We start from the raw sequence: 21,288 nt of genomic DNA, 5'->3' as shown, positions 1-21,288 counted from the left end.
CAGTGATGCGACCCCATGCAGAGTTGATTGAGAGTCTATTACGACCCACAGGATCAGGTTGGGAGCGTGTTGGGACCTGTGAGAGTTACTGAGACAGATTATGAGACCCATGGATCTCTTAACTGGTCGCACAACTGCTGCTAATGTTTTAAACATTTCAATACACTTGCGCACCTGTTGGAGACCAAAGGAGAGTGATGGCAATCAGGAGGGATCTTTGTTCTGACCATGGAGACCCCACTGTGACCTGCCTGCAACCCCAGTAAGAGTGACGGTGAGCAGAGGCCATTTTTCCATCGCACATCAGCCATGGACTCGGTGTAAACGGGGTGTAAAGCAACAAGTGGATGTTGTTGGTGCTCGTTCCCCCCCTGGAGTGTCCTTGGGTACAACTGGAATGACTTTGAGTCAAACGAATGGTTAATTAGCAAGTATCAGATCAGACACATCACGAGCGAACACCAACTGTGACATTATGGCCATGTGGTCCATTTTTCTGCATACAGTGCAGCAAATGGATGCCTCATCATATGTAACACCCACATTTCACCTTGCTGGAGCAGATATATGGTTACTTTCAGTACGTGGGATTGGACCGGATGTCTACATGGGTGGCTGGCATCCTGAACCAAGGGCAGTTTCATGCATGGCACCAGTGCATGTTACCTGACCAAACCTGACCAAGGTACTGTACTGCTTTTGGTTGTCTTTTTTTTACTTTTTTGCTATGGTGATGAAATTAACTAAATGGAACCATTACCGTTACCCTGTGGGGTGTCAGTAATGACTTGTTTGTGGTACTTTGAAAACCAAGCACTCTAATCTGACTGTAGACCCTGTGACTAAAAAGACTGGTTCTATGGAACAATGTAAACCCCCACAACGAGTACAGATTGCCCTGAAAAGGGGTGGGGGGTTACATTTTAGTGAGGTGCAGCGTGTTGAGGCGGACACCCAAAACAGTGGCACCTGAGGCATACTGAATCTCTCTGAGAATCCCGGTCCACTTCACTTCAGTCTGATCATACCTGTGGAAGGAAACAGGAAAGTTAAAAGTACTGCTTTTTGACCAGCGTGTTGTTTGTCGTTGCATCAACAGTACCACGTAAAATGGCTGTGAAGCACATAAATTCTTTTACGACCCAGGCTGGGCAAATATGTAAACCATTTTTATTCATATTCTAACGAATATCCAAGTAAAAGCGAAAAGACAATGGACAATCTTCAAGTTGTGCTGTCTTGAAACCGAGACTTCCGGTTATTGAGCTGCTCACGCGTTTGGCGTCATTAGAAACATCAGCTCACCTGTCAGATATCCAGGGAGTGAAATGGCCACTGGAGGCGAATTCTATGCCATATCAGTAAGTAATTTTGTTGTCGTTAGCCCACAAGGAATTAGAAGTGCTGCAGTGGTGTGAATATCGATGTAAAGCCCCGGTCATACGGCACAAACGAAGGACACTGAAGCCAAATCGAAACAAGAAATCTGGACTTACGTTGACTTTCAGAGACATTGTTTAACCGTCGTCCAGCTTCATTCCTGTAGCTGGCACTTTGTCAGAATTTTCAACCTGTTGAAAAATGTGAACGAATCCCAACAACAAATTCAATTTGTCTGTAACCCGTTTTGCTTTCTGTCTTGACAGTTCCTCATCGTTTGCATAGTTCCTGTACCGCCAGCGTTACATTTGACTGTTGTCCAATTTTGTCCAACCTCCGAAGTCCGACGTCTTGCATCAACATTGACGATATCTGGACGGATCAATAACTAAAGATCCTATCCAGCCACAGATGGCATGTGAACGTGCAGATTTATTGTTTCGCTTTGGCTTCAGTGTCCTTGGTTGGTGTCCTGTGCCCGGGACTTCATTGCTAAGAAAGTTCAATGACCAAAATACCAATATTCTGGGCACAATGAACATGTTTTCACTATTATTTGATTTCTTTGTGTGACTGACATTGTTATTCAAGCATTCAAGAGGCTATTCCTACCACCACACAACTCCAACCACACACGAGAAAGTTTCTTGACAGTTCTTGTTGAATGAAACCGCATCTCCCTAACCGGACACAGTTGTGACATCATGACACATTCACATAGGCACTGTCTAGAGACAACTTGAAAATCTCCCATTATCCTGCTCTTCAGCTGCACAGCATCAGCTTGCAAGAAATGTTTTTGCACTTACTTATTTTATTTTAATGACATATTAACATTTTTAAAAAATCATGCTGATTCATAAACAATAAAAACGAAATAAAATAAAAAAAATGACTGGTTAATATAAATGTGAATAAAAAATATTGACAACAATAAATAAAAATGTAAAGCTGTAACAATAGTTTGCATAAATAAGCATTTCTTTTAATAACACAAATTATATCATTTTATAACACAAATACAGCATCACTTTAACAGCCAGACCAATTTTCACCAAACTTGGCATATGGATGAAGTTCCACTCTTAAAACCCCCCTGTCCACATGTGTCTGGTTCATTGCGGTTAGATTCCCAATAGAAAAAAACTGCAAACGGCAAACTCACGGGATAATCCCGAATCCCGCTACAACCCATCTGCAAGCATACGTGGTCATCCTGGAGGGCACCGGACACAATCTGGGCGATTGGAATTAATGGGACAATCAGGAACAAAATTTTGTACTGTTCAAAATCCTGACACTGATAGAAGTCATCGGAAATCCAACCGGGTCATCTGCAACGCCCGAGAACCCTGCTGCAAGCTGATGGCATTATGCTTGTCCCCAGCGCTGATACAGACCTGTACCCAAACTGTTATCCAAAAGTGCAGCGCGGTCAGCAGGCGGCAAATGTTTTCATCCTGTAAATACATGTCACTAGTGGCAAGGTCACTGATAGCTTCAACTCCGTCCCTTTTTGTAGCTTTGGATGCTGTTTGCTTCCCAATTTCTATCCGGAACCTAACTGGAAACTAACAGGGAACATGTGGACACTAGAGCCAAAGGGTTTGTTTAGGAAAGGTCATGGTCATTGGGGCCGAACTACTGAATCAAAAGTGCTAAACATTTAGAACCAGATCTAGTTAATCGGTTATCAGAATTATGGGTTATGTTATGTGGACAAATCACAACTCCCTGAACCATCCAGGAATTTTCACCATAATGACTTCTCTATTGTTTAGCTCTAATTCGCAGAGGGGTGAACGTGTGAATGAGCCGTGTCTGCGTTCATGGCACACCTCCAGATGTCGTTCATCTCTTTGGGAAGCATGTCATCACTGTCCTCCAAAGGCATCATGGCAAAACCCCCGACAGCGTACAGCGAGCCAGCCAGCGACACCAGACTCATGGAGCTACGCTCCTGTGGAAACGCTGCAAAGTCTGACCACCTGCAACACACACACACACACACACACACACACACACACACACACACACACACACACACACACACACACACACACACACACACACACACACACACACACACACACACACACACACACACAGAGGCAAGGTTCAATGAGGAGAAACCTTGCTGGGATTCCAGCTTCATAACAGCAAAATGTTTGGTCACATAGAAACAAATTTGAAGCTTTAAAGCTTGTAATTTTATTTATGAAACCCCTAAAGAAACACTACCTCATCTATATACTAATAGTGAAGTGCCCTCTGTGCACGTGCATGCGTGTGCATAACTTTGATCACGGAGAAACTGGGGAAACCTGACATTTGACGTTTGGCATGCTTATGTATTTTGGGTCAAGGATGAATGCAGCGAAAACTGAAAGTTGATGGAACAATTTGGGATATTTGGTAAGAACAGTGACCAATGGACATTGATATCACCATTAATCAGTCCCTGGTAACCAGACAAGCTCTGAACAAAGGAAGTATCTCAACCTTGCCAGTCGTAAAACATGACATCAACAAAATGTGCCAAATAATAAATACAATTATTCACAAAACTTTCTCATTTCAATTTCCTGCACTTCATAGAAACTTTGCATAATTTATTACCACCCTTGAAAAATGTCAGCTACATATTTTTGTAAACACTACCCAATCTAACCCCTATACTACCAATCAACACACACATAGAGTTGTGGCTGGAAGTTTACATACACTCATCATGGGCATGAATGTCATGGTAATTTTGGGCTTTTAACGATGACTTTAAACTGTTCTTTTGCCAGGGTGGAATGATTATACAGCATATATCATTCATGACTTAAAAAACAAGAATTGGGTGCACAAAGTTGAATTTATTTTGGATCTTATCCACACAGAATCAAAATGATACAATCAGGCTCAAATATATACATACACCCCCGCTAATATTTGGTTAAATGCCCCTTCGCAAGCTTCACCTCAACCAGACGTTTTTAGTAGCCATCAACAAGCTTCAGGCATAATTCTGGATGGATGAAGACAATACCACTTGTCTTGGCAGAATTCATAGAGTTCATTTAAACTGGTTGGTTTCGTGTCACGGACTCCACTTTTAAGTGTAGTCCATAAATTTTCAATAGGGTTGAGGTTGGGGCTTTGGGAAGCCCATTCCAGAAGCTCTGTGTTAGCCTGCTTTAACAAACCCACAACCTGCTTTAATGTGTGTTTGGGATCATTGTTCTGTTCGAACACCCAGTTGTGGCTAAATTTCAGCCATCTAGCTCTTGATTTGAGGTGACGTTGAAGAATTTGGATTTAGTCCTTCTTCATTATTCCATCCACTTTGTGCAATGCACCAGTACCACTGGTAGCAAAACAGCCCCAGTGCATGATGGTACCACCACCATGACCAACAATTGGTACAGTGTTCTTTGGTTTTAAAGCCTCTGTTGTGTGGGCCGCTGAAGAGGAGGTACTGCTGGCCCACTACCACCAGAGGGCGCCCTGCTTGGAGTGCGGGCTCCAAGCACGAGAGGGCGCCAGATCCAGAGGAAGTGACAGCTGTCACTCATCACACCAGCTGTCACTCATCTACGCCACTACTTAAGCCGGACTGCAACTCCACCTCCCCGCCGAGAAATCGACTACCGTGAGGTAATTCTCTGCTGACTGACACATTGTGTTATTTGCAGCCCTATTCCTGTGGACGGAGCCTTATCTGGAGTGGCGGAGATTAACGACGACGACTGCGCCTTACTCTCTGGACAGATAAGTGGTTACACAGGCGTTGCACGAGTGTGTGATTCGGAGGTGGAGGTTCCCCCTCCTAACGGTGTACAGACCGAGAACCACTGAGTGTAAAGACTTACACTCATTCATCTTGTTTCTGCTTTTTGCCAGCAGTACCAGGGTCGACAGTCGAAGACAGAGGTCACCTGGGGATTCGGGACTTGGCGGCTCCGGTGTTCTTCAGGCCGTTGGTGGTGGAAGCCGTGTGGGACGCGGCCTCTCTCTCATCGGGGTCTCCTATCTTCGAGCCTGCCCACACGTCACCTGGTGTTAATTGACTTTGCAGATTTTGTGTATTTAGTTGTGTATTGTCACAACATTAAATTGTTACCTTTTGGCTTACTCATTGTCCGTTCCTTTGCGCCCCCTGTTGTGGGTCCGTGCTACGACACCTTCCCAACAGCCTCACCTTTACTTCTCCAAACATACCTCCTGTCATTGTGGCCAAATAGATAAATCTCTGTCTCATCTGACCACAAACATTTTACCAGAAGGCATTTAGCTTGTCCATATGGGTAGCTGCAAATTTCAGTCAAGCTTGAAGGTGTCTGTTTTGGAACAGGGCTTCTTTCATGGTCACCACTTTCTCAGTCCATGTAAAACTCACTTCACTGTGGACAGTGATGCTGATGTTCTAGCAGTTTGAAGTTCATGGTGGGCCTGAACCTTGGTGGTTCCTGGGTTGTTCCTAAACATCCTAGCCAGTTTCCTCTCATCTTGGGGTGACAGTTTGGGTCTTCTTCCAGACCTTGGCAAAGTGGTGACACATATGACTAACTTGTACTTACATATAATTGTTTGAACAGATGATCTTGGAATCTGTAGTTGTTTAGAAATGGCTCCAAGAGACCTTCACAACTTGTATAAATCTACAATTCTCGTGCATAGGGCTTCACTTAATTCCTTGGACTTTCTCATTGTTCTGAGTATTGGTCAGTCCAAAGAGTGCTGAATGGGGAGTTAGTAGACCTTGACCTTTTATTTTAAAAGACAAGGTAGAACCTTCAGCACCACTTATTAAAAGATTTAAGTGAATGTATGTATATATACATACATTCACTTAAATCATATATATATATATATATATATATATATATATATATATATATATATATATATATATATATATATATGAGAGAGAGATCACAATATGAATCACATATCTTTTATTGTGAGTTCTCGTCAACTCTTGGCGGATGTCAGGAATCTCAGATTGCTCTTGTTTTAGTTTATATTTTGAAAATGTGACCTGTAACATCATAATTAAATTCAGAAATAAAATTTGTATGATTTGTGTTGTGACAACAACATTAAAATGTTTCAAATTTGTTTTCCTGTTCAGCGCACAGTAGATTATTATTGGTTAGCACTGTTACCTCACAGTGAGAAGGCTCCAGGTTCGCTTCCAACCTGGTTTATATGGGTTCCCTCCAGGTTCTCCAACTTCCTCCCACTTCAAAAGCTGTACAACTGATGAACCTGATGTCTCCAAGTTCACTGTGGATGTGATTGTCTGTCTGCTCTGTGACAGACTGGCAGCATGTACAAGATGTACTACTCTTTTGCAAAATGACTGCTGGGAAAGGCTCCAGCACGCTGTGACCCTGAACTGGAATAAGCAGGTTTTAAAAAAAATCTGGATTGATGGATTTTCTGTGGACTCACCAATGAAGACACATCAAACATGACATTTTTCTTAGGTTTTGGAAGAGGCTTGGAATGTACCTTGAAAAAATAGATAGATAGATAGATAGATAGATAGATAGATAGATAGATAGATAGATAGATAGATAGATAGATAGATAGATAGATAGATAGATAGATAGATAGATAGATAGATAGATGTCACTGGGTGAGAGGCGGGACACCCTGGACACGCCAACAGTCTGTCACATGGCAACTGTTTGTCAGTTTTTCCTATTTCCAAGGCCCAGGTGTGGTGGCCACCAAAAACTATGTTGCTGCAGTGCAAGTGTCATTGATTCTTAAGGTTGTTCTGGTGGTTGGCTCTCACTGCGGTATTGTATCACTTCCTGTTCCGGAGCACAGCTGTGTTTTGCTGTATCTGTTAGCTGTTTAATCTGCGTAGTTAGATTGATCTAGATAACTAGATAACGATTTGTTTCACAGTGTAATCTTCACGTGCCTTAACTAAAGCACTCCCTCTGCTGAATCACCTCTAAATTATTTACACATTATTCACTTTGTGTGTTTTTAGGAATCCGCTAGCTTAGCGCAGCTACTAGCTCTTAGCCAGTTTAGCATGGCAGCTTCTCCTGTCTCTCCCGCACTTCTCTGCTCTGGGTGTGAAATGTTTAGTTATTTCTCGGCCTCCTTTAACAGTAATGGTACTTGTAATAAGTGTAGCTTATTCGTAGCTCTGGAGGCCAGGCTGGGCGAATTGGAGACTCGGCTCCGCACCTTGGAAAATCCTACAGCTAGCCAGGCCCCTGTAGTCGGTGCGGACCAAGGTAGCTTAGCCGCCGTTAGCTGTCCCCCCAGCAGATCCCGAGCAGCCGGGAAAGCAGGCCAGCTGGGTGACTGTGAGGAGGAAGCGTAGCCCTAAACAGAAGCCCCCTGTACGCCACCAACCCGTTCACATCTCTAACCGTTTTTCCCCACTCGACACACCCGCCGAGGAACTGTGGTTATTGGCAACTCTGTTTTGAGAAATGTGAAGTTAGCAACACCAGCAACCATAGTCAATTGTCTTCCGGGGGCCAGAGCAGGCGACATTGAAGGAAATTTGAAACCGCTGGCTAAGGCTAAGCGTAAATTTGGTAAGATTGTAATTCACGTCGGCAGTAATGACACCCGGTTACGCCAATCGGAGGTCACTAAAATTAACATTGAATCGGTGTGTAACTTTGCAAAAACAATGTTGGACTCTGTAGTTTTCTCTGGGCCCCTCCCCAATCAGACCGGGAGTGACATGTTTAGCCGCATGTTCTCCTTGAATTGCTGGCTGTCTGAGTGGTGTCCAAAAAATGAGGTGGGCTTCATAGATAATTGGCAAAGCTTCTGGGGAAAACCTGGTCTTGTTAGGAGAGACGGCATCCATCCCACTTTGGATGGAGCAGCTCTCATTTCTAGAAATCTGGCCAATTTTATTAAACCCTCCAAACCGTGACTATCCAGGGTTGGGACCAGGAAGCAGAGCTGTAGTCTTACACACTTCTCTGCAGCTTCTCTCCCCATGCCATCCCCCCAATACCCCATCCCCGTAGAGACGGTGCCTGCTCCCAGACCACCAACAACCAGTAAAAATCTATTTAAGCATAAAAATTCAAAAAGAAAAAATAATATAGCACCTTCAACTGCACCACAGTCTAAAACAGTTAAATATGGTCTATTAAACATTAGGTCTCTCACTTCTAAGTCCATGTTAGTAAATGATATAATAATTGATCAACATATTGATTTATTCTGCCTTACAGAAACCTGGTTACAGCAGGATGATTATGTTAGTTTAAATGAGTCAACACCCCCGAGTCACACTAACTGTCAGAATGCTCGTAGCACAGGCCAAGGGGGAGGATTAGCAGCAATCTTCCACTCCAGCTTATTAATTAATCAAAAACCCAGACAGAGCTTTAATTCATTTGAAAGCTTGACTCTTAGTCTTGTCCATCCAAGTCCCAAAAAACAATTTTATTTGTTGTTATCTATCGTCCACCTGGTCGTTACTGTGAGTTTCTCTGTGAATTTTCAGACCTTTTGTCTGACTTAGTGCTTAGCTCAGATAATCAATCAATCAATCAATTTTATTTATATAGCGCCATATCACAACAAACAGTTGCCCCAAGGCGCTTTATATTGTAAGGCAAGGCCATACAATAATTACGTAAAAACCCCAACGGTCAAAACGACCCCCTGTGAGCAAGCACTTGGCGACAGTGGGAAGGAAAAACTCCCTTTTAACAGGAAGAAACCTCCAGTAGAACCAGGCTCAGGGAGGGGCAGTCTTCTGCTGGGACTGGTTGGGGCTGAGGGGAGAGAATCTGGAAAAAGACATGCTGTGGAGGAGAGCAGAGATCAATCACTAATGATTAAATGCAGAGTGGTGCATACAGAGCAAAAAGAGAAAGAAACACTCAGTGCATCATGGGAACCCCCCAGCAGTCTAAGTCTATAGCAGCATAGCTAAGGGATGGTTCAGGGTCACCTGATCCAGCCCTAACTATAAGCTTTAGCAAAAAGGAAAGTTTTAAGCCTAATCTTAAAAGTAGAGAGGGTGTCTGTCTCCCTGGTCTGAATTGGGAGCTGGTTCCACAGGAGAGGAGCCTGAAAGCTGAAGGCTCTGCCTCCCATTCTACTCTTACAAACCCTAGGAACTACAAGTAAGCCTGCAGTCTGAGAGCGAAGCGCTCTATTGGGGTGATATGGTAGTATGAGGTCCCTAAGATAAGATGGGACCTGATTATTCAAAACCTTATAAGTAAGAAGAAGAATTTTAAATTCTATTCTAGAATTAACAGGAAGCCAATGAAGAGAGGCCAATATGGGTGAGATATGCTCTCTCCTTCTAGTCCCCGTTAAGGTAATGCCATCCAGAGTAAGGATCTGGTTAGACACCATGTTTCTAAGATTTGTGGGGCCAAGTACAATAACTTCATAAGATAAGATAATTATAGTGGGCGATTTTAACATCCACATAGATGCTGAGAATGACAGCCTAAACACTGCATTTAATCAATTATTAGACTCAATTGGCTTCGCTCAAAATGTTAATGAGTCCACCCACCACTTTAATCATACTTTAGATCTTGTTTTGACTTATGGTATGGAAATTAAAGACTTTACAGCAGGGGTAGGCAACCTGTTCCAGAAAGAGCATGAGGGTGCAGGTTTCTTTGCAGCCACTGACTCCACCAGGTGATTTCACTGATTAACTGATTCCATCTGCTCAAAGTGATATTAATCAGTAAAATCACCTGGTGGAGTCAGCGGCTGCAAAGAAAACCTGCACCCTCATGGCTCTTTCTGGAACAGGTTGCCTACCCTTGCTTTACAGTATTCCCTGAAAACCCCCTTCTGTCTGATCATTTCTTAATAACATTTACATTTACTTTAATGGACTACCCAGCAGTGGGGAATAAGTTTCATTACAGTAGAAGTCTTTTGGAAAGCGCTGTAACTTGGTTTAAGGATATGATTCCTTCTTTGTTATGTTCTCCAATGACATATACCAACACAGTGCAGAGTAGCTACCTAAACTCTGTGAGTGAGATAGATTATCTCGTCAATAGTTTTACATCCTCATTGAGCACAACTTTGGATGCTGTAGCTCCTCTGAAACAGAGAGTCTTAAATCAGAAGTGCCTGACTCTGTGGTATAACTCACAAACTCGCAGCTTAAAGCAGATAACCCGTAAGTTGGAGAGGAAATGGCATCTCACTAATTTAGAAGATCTTCACTTAGCCTGGAAAAAGAGTCTGTTGCTCTATAAAAAAGCCCTCCGTAAAGCTAGGACATCTTACTACTCATCACTAATTGAAGAAAATAAGAACAACCCCAGGTTTCTTTTCAGCACTGTAGCCAGGCTGACAAAGAGTCAGAGTTCTATTGAGCCGAGTATTCCTTTAATTTAACTAGTAATGACTTCATGACTTTCTTTGCTAATACAGTTTTAACTATTAGAGAAAAAATTACTCATAACCATCCCAAAGACATATCGTTATCTTTCGCTGGTTTCAGTAATGCTGGTATTTGGTTAGACTCTTTCTCTCCGATTGTTCTGTCTGAGTTATTTTCATTAGTTACTTCCTCCAAACCATCAACATGTCTATTAGACCCCATTTCTACCAGGCTGCTCAAGGAAGCCCTACCATTAATTAATGCTTCGATCTTAAATATGATCAATCTATCTTTATTAGTTGGCTATGTACCACAGGCTTTTAAGGTGGCAGTAATTAAACCATTACTTAAAAAGCCATCACTTGACCCAGCTATCTTAGCTAATTATAGGCCAATCTCCAACCTTCCTTTTCTCTCAAAAATTCTTGAAAGGGTAGTTGTAAACAGCTAACTGATCATCTGCAGAGGAATGGTCTATTTGAAGAGTTTCAGTCAGGTTTCAGAATTCATCATAGTACAGAAACAGCATTAATGAAGGTTACAAATGATCTTCTTATGGCCTCAGACAGTGGACTAATCTCTGTGCTTGTCCTGTTAGACCTCAGTGCTGCTTTTGATACTGTTGACCATAAAATATTATTATAAATATTAGAGCATGTCATAGGTATTAAAGGCACTGCGCTGCGGTGGTTTGAATCATATTTATCTAATAGATTACAATTTGTTCATGTAAATGGGGAATCTTCTTCACAGACTAAGGTTAATTATGGAGTTCCACAAGGTTAATTATGGAGTTCTGTGCTAGGACCAATTTTATTCACTTTATACATGCTTCCCTTAGGCAGTATTATTAGAAAGTATTGCTTAAATTTTCATTGTTACGCAGATGATACCCAGCTTTATCTATCCATGAAGCCAGACAACATACACCAATTAGTTAAACTCAGTGCTTAATTTGTAAAGTGGGAGGTCCCGGAGCGCAGAGGATGGGTGGCTCCGGTGCAGAAAAAAAAAAAGAAGGTGGGGGGCTTGTGAACAACGCTGTGCGCCACACCGAAAATAAACTGGGCATGTATTGTAGGCCTAATAACACTAGTCACACCAAATCCGGATAGAGTAGAAATTCCTGTTTAATGATGTACAGTGGTCCCTCATTTATCACGGGAGTTACGTTCTCCACGTTCACACTGGGCGCGACGTGAGCGACTGCAGCCACAGGTTGCCATGTAATCCCCATGTAAGGACGCATTTTGGCGCCAAACCGCGCAGCGTGACGCAAGTGAAGCGATTTTGAGCGTTTTGCGCGTATGTGGCGCGATATTGCGTCACGTCACGTCGTGTTGCCCTCCTCCCCAAGTTGAAAAATCTGAACTTTTTCATCTCGTCGCGCCGTGATGACCTATCAGGGACTGAATATGTAGTGACGTGGAGATGTCTGGAGTTTGACTGAGGATGTGAACATGTCCTGTATCTGGTAGCAGCCTGTGAGCAGGACTTATGTCTCTTTTGTCCTTTATTTCACAATTACGAGAGAGTTTTTGGAGTGAGGAGCAGCACCACAGAAGGGGGAGTGGAGTTTTTCTTTTTATTTTATGTGCGCGCGAGGGAATCATCCATGGAGATTATTTTACTTATTAACTACACAGATGTATAATAAAGCAAATGATGACTGGTTTCTAAAGACAATTATGACAGAGTTTTTTTTTGGAAAGAACGAGGAGCAGCCTCACAGCAAGCCGCGGAGTTTCGTTCTTTCTTTTTCTTTTTTTTTACCTGCGCACGCGAGCGAATGTCTGTGTGGAGAATATTTTATTAACTACACAGATGTATAATAAAACAAATGGTGACTGGTTTCTAAACACAATTATGACAGAGTTTTTTGGGGGAGGAGTGAGCTGCAGCAAGCAGCGGAGTTTTTTTTTTTATTGTTTACATGTGCGCGCGTGAACAGGACAGTTGGTCCTCAAACTGGGTCCCGCAGAGGCGGAAGGACCGCTGAAAGCGGCCATCATCCAGACGCAGCTCCTGCAGCAAATAATAATACTCTCTGTATTGGGAGCTTTTCACAACAGCTCGCGCCGTGTGATCAAGGTCCGTCATGATGACTTGACGCCGAGCGGAATGGAAGCTCCTCCTATTTGATGACGCACCGGGGCGAATTTTCGCAGCAAAAGTCCACCCAAGCACAGCGACACACCGGGTGAAGGAGGCGTGTCCGTCGCTACGCGACCCTCGCGAATTTGTAGTGTCTGATCACGCCCGGTGTGAATGCAGCATTAAATCCGCGAAGTAGCGCTATTTTTTACACTTATTATAGATGTTTTGTAAAAACCCTCACTACACACTTTTCTCAAACAGGCATTAACATTTTCTCACTTTTCTCTCTTGTGTAAACACTCTCTTTTTTCTTCTGTGCGAGAAGATTGTAAACAGACACACGCAGAACACAATGCGTGGCTCTCCCTTCACTCACGGTCTCCAGGGGTACGGATGCGGGACCCGCAAAGAATCCAAGTCCTCTCTCGGTGGCCACAGAGCTCTGCGGGTAAGGTCAACATCCGGATCAAAACAGCGAGCGTAGCCTCTGGACCTGTTGCCAGATTTGGCGCAATTCCGCACAGCAGACAGGAGGGCGGCGGTGTGATTGGCAGTGAGAGCAATCGCGGTGATTTTTTTATATATATTTTGTTAGTCAAGAGAGGTGGCGGATCATGTTTCCAGTATAAATAGCTGGCGGAGCCAATGTCAGAGGTTCCGGAACGCGCGCCGGAACCTCGGACGCGCGCTCCGGCTTGCTCCCTCTCAAATTAAGCCCTGGTTAAACTGCAGGAATGTCTTACAGACATAAAGACATGGATGACTTCTAATTTCCTGCTTTTAAATTCAGATAAAACTGAAGTTATTGTACTTGGCTCCACAAATCTTAGAAACATGCTGTCTAACCAGATCCTTACTCTGGATGGCATTACCTTGACCTCTAGTAATACTGTGAGAAATCTTGGAGTCATTTTTGATCAGGATATGTCATTCAATGCGTATATTAAGCAAATATGTAGGACTGCTTTTTTACATTTGCGCAATATCTCTAAAATTAGAAAGGTCTTGTCTCGGAGTGATGCTGAAAAACTAATTCATGCATTTATTTCCTCTAGGCTGGACTATTGTAATTCATTATTATCAGGTTGTCCTAAAAGTTCCCTGAAAAGCCTTCAGTTAATTAAAAATGCTGCAGCTAGAGTACTGACGGGGACTAGAAGGAGAGAGCATATTTCACCCATATTGGCCTCTCTTCATTGGCTTCCTGTTAATTCTAGAATAGAATTCAAAATTCTTCTTCTTACTTATAAGGTTTTGAATAATCAGGTCCCAGCTTATTTTAGGGACCTCTTAGTACCATATCACCCCAATAGAGCGCTTCGCTCTCAGACTGCAGACTTACTTGTAGTTCCTAGGGTTTTTAAGAGTAGAATGGGAGGCAGAGCCTTCAGCTTTCAGGCTCCTCTCCTGTGGAACCAGCTCCCAATTCGGATCAGGGAGACAGACACCTTCTCTACTTTTAAGATTAGGCTTAAAACTTTCCTTTTTGCTAAAGCTTATAGTTAGGGCTGGATCAGGTGACCCTGAACCATCCCCTAGTTATGCTGCTATAGACTTAGACTGCTGGGGGGTTCCCATGATGCACTGAGTGTTTCTTTCTATTTTTGCTCTGTATGCACCACTCTGCATTTAATCATTAGTGATTGATCTCTGCTGTCTTCCACAGCATGTCTTTTTCCTGATTCTCTCCCCTCAGCCCCAACCAGTCCCAGCAGAAGACTGCCCCTCCCTGAGCCTGGTTCTGCTGGAGGTTTCTTCCTGTTAAAAGGAAGTTTTTCCCACTGTCACCAAGTGCTTGCTCACAGGGGGTCGTTTTGACCGTTGGGGTTTTTCTGTAATTATTGTATGGCTTTTGTCTTGCAATATAAAGCGCCTTGGGGCAACTGTTGTTGTGATTTGGCGCTATATAAATAAAATTGATTTGATTTTTGATTTGATTTAAGAACTCACTTGTTAGTAGCAATATTGTAGACTTCCACGGAGTCTGTGAGGCCGGTGTTGGTGACTCCTGATGCCACATATATTCTGTCTTCATGAACGGTGGCTCCAAATAAGGCGCGAGCCAGTGTCATCGGCGCAAGTTCCTTCCACTCAAATCTCTTGGGGTCATAGGCACACATAGTCTTCAGACAGCTCCTAGGATCGCAAGAAACGGGGAACGTCATTGCGGTCTGTTGTCAAAGATGACTTTTTTTATTTACATCACACACTCACTTGTTGTCTCCTTTCCCTCCAATCACATAAACAATGTCATTATGTGAAACAACTGCGTGTCCGTAAACGGGGTAAGGTATCGGCTCGGATTCACCCCATTTGAAAGATCTGTGAAAGAAAGAAGAAGCACGGGAGAGCTGTTAAAAACACAGGTCTTAGTTCCCACAGAATGGTTCCTGACCCTCATCCCAACATGAACCCTGTACTCACTGTCTGTCGTAGACCAGAACCGAGTCCAGTGTATGTTCCTGCTCCTTCAGTTGCCTCCCACCCAGCACAAAGATGGAGTTCTCAGCCTCGGCCAGCCCAAACAGAAAGCGGGGGGACGGCACAGGAGGCATCCCCAACCAGTCAGCGCTGACGGGGTCATACTAAAGTCACAAGAGTGAGTGAGTCACTGCATTGTCATCGTGTAGGACTGGGTCCATCCTGCTGTGATAAGTGCCCTGGAAAATACCTGACTACTGGTCAGGTATGCAAACATCAGCTAGCTCAGAATTTAGGATGCAGTTCAATTATATGAGACACACAGTGGGACATTCATGAAGAAATTAACCCAGAAATGATGGGACAGGTTCTGTGCTCACACATGCAAAACATCAGCTTCTCCAAAACAGAATGTGCACCAGGAGCTCATTAAGCCATAGCATCTGCTACAGGTCAGGTCACATCTGGTCTGGGAGCAGGTGCTGGTATCACATCTCACCGCATCCACCACACTACAGAACTACCTTATAGATAGAATAGCAACTGCCCAAGCAGACAACCAGTCCATCCCCACCCCTGGAAACTAACCATCTATCTGCCACAGACGGGTGAAGCATGGGTGGTCCCTTGGGTTTCTCCAGCAACTGGGATCCTGTGTGCTGGATCCTGCCCAGAGAAACATACCACATGTCTATAATGTTACAGCAACATGTTAGGGCTGTCTCTCTCAGTAACTGTTGGTTTGACACAAAGTAATTCCAGCAGTACCCAAGGATTCTACAACCTAGTACCAAAAACATCCAGTTGTCACCTCTACCACAACTACACAGTATCTCTAATAATGTTAAATGATGTAGAACAGGTAACTCAATGGAATAAGCAGTTGGGCTACCAATATGTAGACCTGGGTTTGATTCCTGGTCACCCTATGTATCTGTGTCCTTGGACAAGACACTTGGTCTACATTGTCACAGCTTTAAGTTATGTGCCAGTTTTGGCTGGGGAAGTAACATGCACCAGGCTGGTGTCCCATCCAGGAGGAGTCATAGACTCTCATCAGCTTCATACTACAGAATCCAGGGATGGACTTGCCCATAGGACATACTTCTTTCATAGGATGTCTCAACAATAGAAGGGTTTCCAAAGCCAGTACTGTCACACTGAGTTCATGTTTCCACTGATATAATGTGTGCACTGAAAGATCTGGTGCATCTTGATATGGCCACCCACAAGAATGTAGAGTGGGTGCTCGAAGCTATTGGAGACTTACTGTCGAGGCCCAGACCATTTAAGTGCAATTCAACATGGGACACTCCCAGGTCTGCATCAGGTTCAGAACAGGATTATTAATACAGGACCCAATGACCCTGACAGAGACACAGGTTGACCGGAGCCATAATGTTGGTCTGACGCATAATTTTAACTAAGTAATGCTGCTGTCTGCAAATAGTGTATTTCACTTTCACACCTACCTGTAGGAAGTAAGAGCACAGTGGGTCATCCTTGTTCTGTTCATCATAGAATAATCCTCCTGCAACAAAGATCTGATTCTCTTTGGTCACTAGGCTGGCTTGGTTCTTGGGAATCTGTTTGGACAGCGATGCTACAAAGCAGTCGTTGCCTGTGGGGTCGTAGGCCACTGCACCCTCATCGTTCAACATCAGCATCAAGTCTCTGACGAACATCCCAAACCTCAGGTTGTCATTGAGGATACTTGGTAGCAGATCTTCTTCCTCTTCTTTGTCTTCACTCTCAGCATCCTTCTCTCCTTCACCAGCATCCTTGCTTTTGTTTTTTTTAACCTCTGGCATCTTCCCAGCGTTAGCGTCCCTCACCAGCTGCAGCTTCTTCTGTATCTCAGAGTTGGAGGAAATCAGTTTATGACTCTCTACTTTATCTTTCAGGTAGTCCTCATTGATCAGGCGCAAACGAACACAATCCAGCAGAGCCGGTAGCTCTTTCTTTCTGGTCTCTGTATCCCGGGACACCCAGTTCATCACTGTCTCAAACACCATCTCCTCTGACTCTACGTTTAAACTATCATTGGATAAAATGGCTGCCAACTCACTGGGGAGCAGCTGAAAGAATTCCTCATCTCTGGAGATGAGCTGAAAGCGCTCGCAGGCGTAGTTCCGAGCTGAGACAGCCAGTCTGGGACAGTCCAGCATCAAGCCCAGCCTGAAGACAGCCAGACAATTGCTGAGAGTCAGACGCTTCTGCAGAAAAGAGATGCATACCGTGAAAATGGAGGGGATCTGATACATGTTGGCCACTGCAAAGATGTCCTGAACATTTTGCTCAGTTACATTGATTCTGGAAGTGTACAGGTAGTTGAGGATCAAGCCCATGACACCCGGCTCCACATCTTCCAAGACAAGTTCCCTCTTTTTGCTCTCTTCCAGGTCAGACAGGAAAATGGAACGGAAGTAAGAGCTGCAGGCGCACAGGACCAGCCGGTGGCACGGGAACTCCTTATCTTTGATCTTCAGGACACAGTCAACGAGCTTCTTGTTCTCCAGCAGGTCACACAGGCCATCCTGCAGCAGAGTCTGTTGGTACATCCTGGGTTCGTCCGCTGGATTTACAGGCAGAGCCATTGTTCCTGGCCAGGAAAGTTTGGAAAGCCTACCTGGGGCTAGAAAACCAAAAGAATAAAAAGCACTTCCTTGTAAACCAGTGCAAACGTAGCAGTTTGTATGTTGTAAAGTGGTGGCCCAGGCACTGCCTGTCTGCTGTTATCTCTCACCAGCTGAGCCTGAGGACAGTCGGCTACCTCAGCTGTCCCGACCCTTCAACTCCTGCTCCAGCCGGGTGGTTATATATAGTGTGTGTGACTCGGTGTGGAGCTACGGGCTTCATTCTACAACATGAAATGCAATATCCACACGTCAATCCCTGTTCTCTCTGTACCCACTCACCACACCTTCACAGCAACAGCTGAAGCATTGCTTCATGGGAAATCTACCCTTCCTGACCATAGTGCCATGTTTATGAGACTGCCCCCTGTGGGTCATTTGTAAATAATGAGTCATCATACAAACATAAAACATGGTCATGCTGTCAGTTTGTTCTGCTACTGTTCCATGTGTGACAGTTGTTTGTGGATTAGGTTAAACCCTGATACAGAGAATAGGAAAAGTAAAAAAAAAAAAACCTGTACCTGTTTCATTTCTGTTAACAATGAAAGGCATCAGCGGTTGATGCATACCTCCGTGCTACACACCAAGTGAATATACAGTGGATCCAGAAAGTATTCACACTGGTTCACCTTTTCCACAATTATTTGTTTCAGCCTTATTCCAAAATGGATGAAATTGATTTTTTTTTCCCCCTTAAAATTCTACACACAATACCCCATAATGACAATGTGAAAAAAGTTTTTTTGGGAGATTTTTGCAAATTTATTAAAAACAAGTAAAAAAATTAAGAAATCGCATACATAAGTATTCACAGCCTTTGACACGAAGCTCAAAATTGAGCTCAGTTACATCCTGTTTCCATGGATCATCCTTGAGATATTGACATCTCTGGAGAGATCTGAAAATTGCTGTGCACCGATGCTCCCCATCCAACCTGATGGAGCTTGAGAGGTGCTGGAAAACTGCCCAGTGATAGGTGCACCAAGCTTGTGGCATCATATCCAAGATTTGAGGCTGTAATTGCTGCCAAAGGTGCATCAACAAAGTATTGAGCAAAGGGTGTGAATACTTATGTTCATGTGATTTCTTAGTTTTTATTTTTAATAAATTTGCAAAATTAAAAAAAACTTCTTTCACATTGTCATTATGGGGTGTTGTGTGTAAAATTCTGAGTGAAAAAAAAAATGAATTTCATCCATTTTGAAATAAGGCTGTAACATAAAATGTGGAAAAAGTGAAGCGCTGTGAATACTTTCTGGATGAACTCTATTTAAGAAATTTTTTAATATAGAACAAGCAACATTCAAGTTTCCTCTTTTCATTAGTAGCTAGTTATTGATGAAGGATTCTTGAAAGTACAGTTCAGCATTAACCCCTTCTAAGCCTTATATCCCATTAATGGGAAATTTCACTTTTTATTTGTGAGATACTGACAAGCCAAAATGAGGTGGATTGTTGGGGGTGAATGTGACAGAAAAATCTTCCAATCAAATCAGAATGTAGAGTTTTAAAGATGATAGCTATATGTCACATGGTATTTGAACACCATAAAGGTCTGCAGGTTCAGCCACATTCAATCAATCAATCAATTTTATTTATATAGTGCCAAATCACAACAAACAGTTGCCCCAAGGCGCTTTATATTGTAAGGCAAGGCCATACAATAATTACGTAAAAACCCCAACGGTCAAAACGACCCCCTGTGAGCAAGCACTTGGCGACAGTGGGAAGGAAAAACTCCCTTTTAACAGGAAGAAACCTCCAGCAGAACCAGGCTCAGGGAGGGGCAGTCTTCTGCTGGGACTGGTTGGGGCTGAGGGAGAGAACCAGGAAAAAGACATGCTGTGGAGGGGAGCAGAGATCAATCGCTAATGATTAAATGCAGAATGGTGCATACAGAGCAAAAAGAGAAAGAAACACTCAGTGCATCATGGGAACCCCCCAGCAGTCTAAGTCTATAGCAGCATAACTAAGGGATGGTTCAGGGTCACCTGACCCAGCCCTAACTATAAGCTTTAGCAAAAAGGAAAGTTTTAAGCCTAATCTTAAAAGTAGAGAGGGTGTTCATCCACTTCATTCATCCACTTAAGGTCATGTGGTTCTTCAGCCAACACTAAATCTTGAATTTATGTCTTGAATTTACTCCATTTTAGGCTGTAACATAATAAAATGTGGAAAAAGTGAAGCGCTTGTGAATTCTTTCCGGATGCACTGTACATACTTGTGTAATGGTGTTTTTGTCTATGTATGACTTCATTGTATGACTTCTGTGTGACTTCATTATGAAGTCATTCATACCAGTCACAATCTTGTTGTTGATATATATGTATATATAAAGTGTTTTTTAGACAATATTTTCTTTTATCATGACTTTTGACATTTCACTAAACTACTCCAAAATCTAATCACCACTTGATATCTAATCAGGTAATATTCCCACCAAGTTTGAAGGAAATCCGCCGTTTTCGAGTTGTGTCCACGGTCACACACACACACACACACACACACACACACACACACACACACACACACACACACACACACACACACACACACACACACACACACACACACACACACACACACACACACACACACACACACAGTGAAAACAATCACCCTGTATCTCTGCTTGGCTGTCATGTAGAGTAAATATACAGCCTGTGAAGTTACTGAGATGATTTTGTTTGACACTTTTATTGCAGGTGTGACCACAGTTGTTTCCCTTGACACAGTTAAAGGTTTATTAAAAATTAAACAGCAAACAGCTGATGTAAGTGCACAGAAATACTTCATACAGCCTTGTGTCAGAACTCAGCAGTGACTCCCAGTGTGAAAATTCTGCTCTCTCTCTCTTTCACATTTAATGGAGTGGTGATTCTGAAAAATTTTCACCCAGTTTTTCAGAAAATCCATCGATTTCTATTTAATCCACTAGATGGTGGATGCAGCCTGTGAGCTGTTGCCAGCAGCCGCCATCTTAGTCCAGCAGTTAAGGGATAGAATTGTGCATTTTTTTACAAAAGCGCCAAAATTTGTCCAGGGACTCTTTAGGTTATATTAAGTCATGTCAAAGTGGGAGACATTTGATTTTAGCCCTGTATCCTGCTTTTTTAAAAAGGGTGTTTGCATTGTTATAATACAGTGTATATTTTGCTATTCATATAACAATACGATCATATGGTTATTATGTAGGAGGCCAGTGATCAAGATTGGACCTTGTTAAGCTGTAGAGAATGGCTACTGCAACCAGTGCAAAGCTATACTGAGCTTATGTGATCATGTATCGTCCGTCGTGTGGCGTCATACGTCAGTATGTTTCAAAATGGAAAGAGGTTAAATTGTAACATTAAGTTACCATTATTTTTTAAGAGTGTAAACTATGTTTAAGTG

General features: G+C 43.1%; 1 protein-coding gene across 1 annotated transcript; it reads right to left on the bottom strand.

The window, feature by feature from the left end:
• Positions 1-335: 335 nt before the first annotated feature.
• klhl40b (kelch-like family member 40b) lies at positions 336-18,091 on the bottom strand. The gene is made up of 6 exons (XM_034168977.1): positions 16,729-18,091; positions 15,260-15,420; positions 15,050-15,157; positions 14,786-14,971; positions 3,219-3,368; positions 336-1,028 (listed from the first exon to the last, which is right to left on the bottom strand). The coding sequence occupies exons 1-6, from the start codon at positions 17,851-17,853 to the stop codon at positions 917-919; spliced, it is 1,842 nt and encodes a 613-aa protein (XP_034024868.1). The 5' UTR covers positions 17,854-18,091; the 3' UTR covers positions 336-916.
• Positions 18,092-21,288: the final 3,197 nt, after the last annotated feature.

Source organism: Thalassophryne amazonica, chromosome 1 (assembly GCF_902500255.1).
Source record: "Thalassophryne amazonica chromosome 1, fThaAma1.1, whole genome shotgun sequence".
NCBI lineage: Eukaryota > Metazoa > Chordata > Actinopteri > Batrachoidiformes > Batrachoididae > Thalassophryne > Thalassophryne amazonica.
The sequence above is the reverse complement of the archived record's forward strand: the minus strand, read 5'-3'. Positions and strand labels throughout refer to the sequence as shown.

Excerpts from the sequence above, each read along its gene's own strand:
- klhl40b (XM_034168977.1), bottom strand. The coding sequence starts at position 17,853 with ATGGCTCTGCCTGTAAATCCAGCGGACGAACCCAGGATGTACCAACAG. Across the intron at positions 15,421-16,728 it reads TGTGCTCTTACTTCCTACAG|TATGACCCCGTCAGCGCTGA; the intron begins GTAGGTGTGAAA and ends TTGTGACTTTAG. Across the intron at positions 15,158-15,259 it reads GTTCTGGTCTACGACAGACA|ATCTTTCAAATGGGGTGAAT; the intron begins GTGAGTACAGGG and ends TTTCTTTCACAG.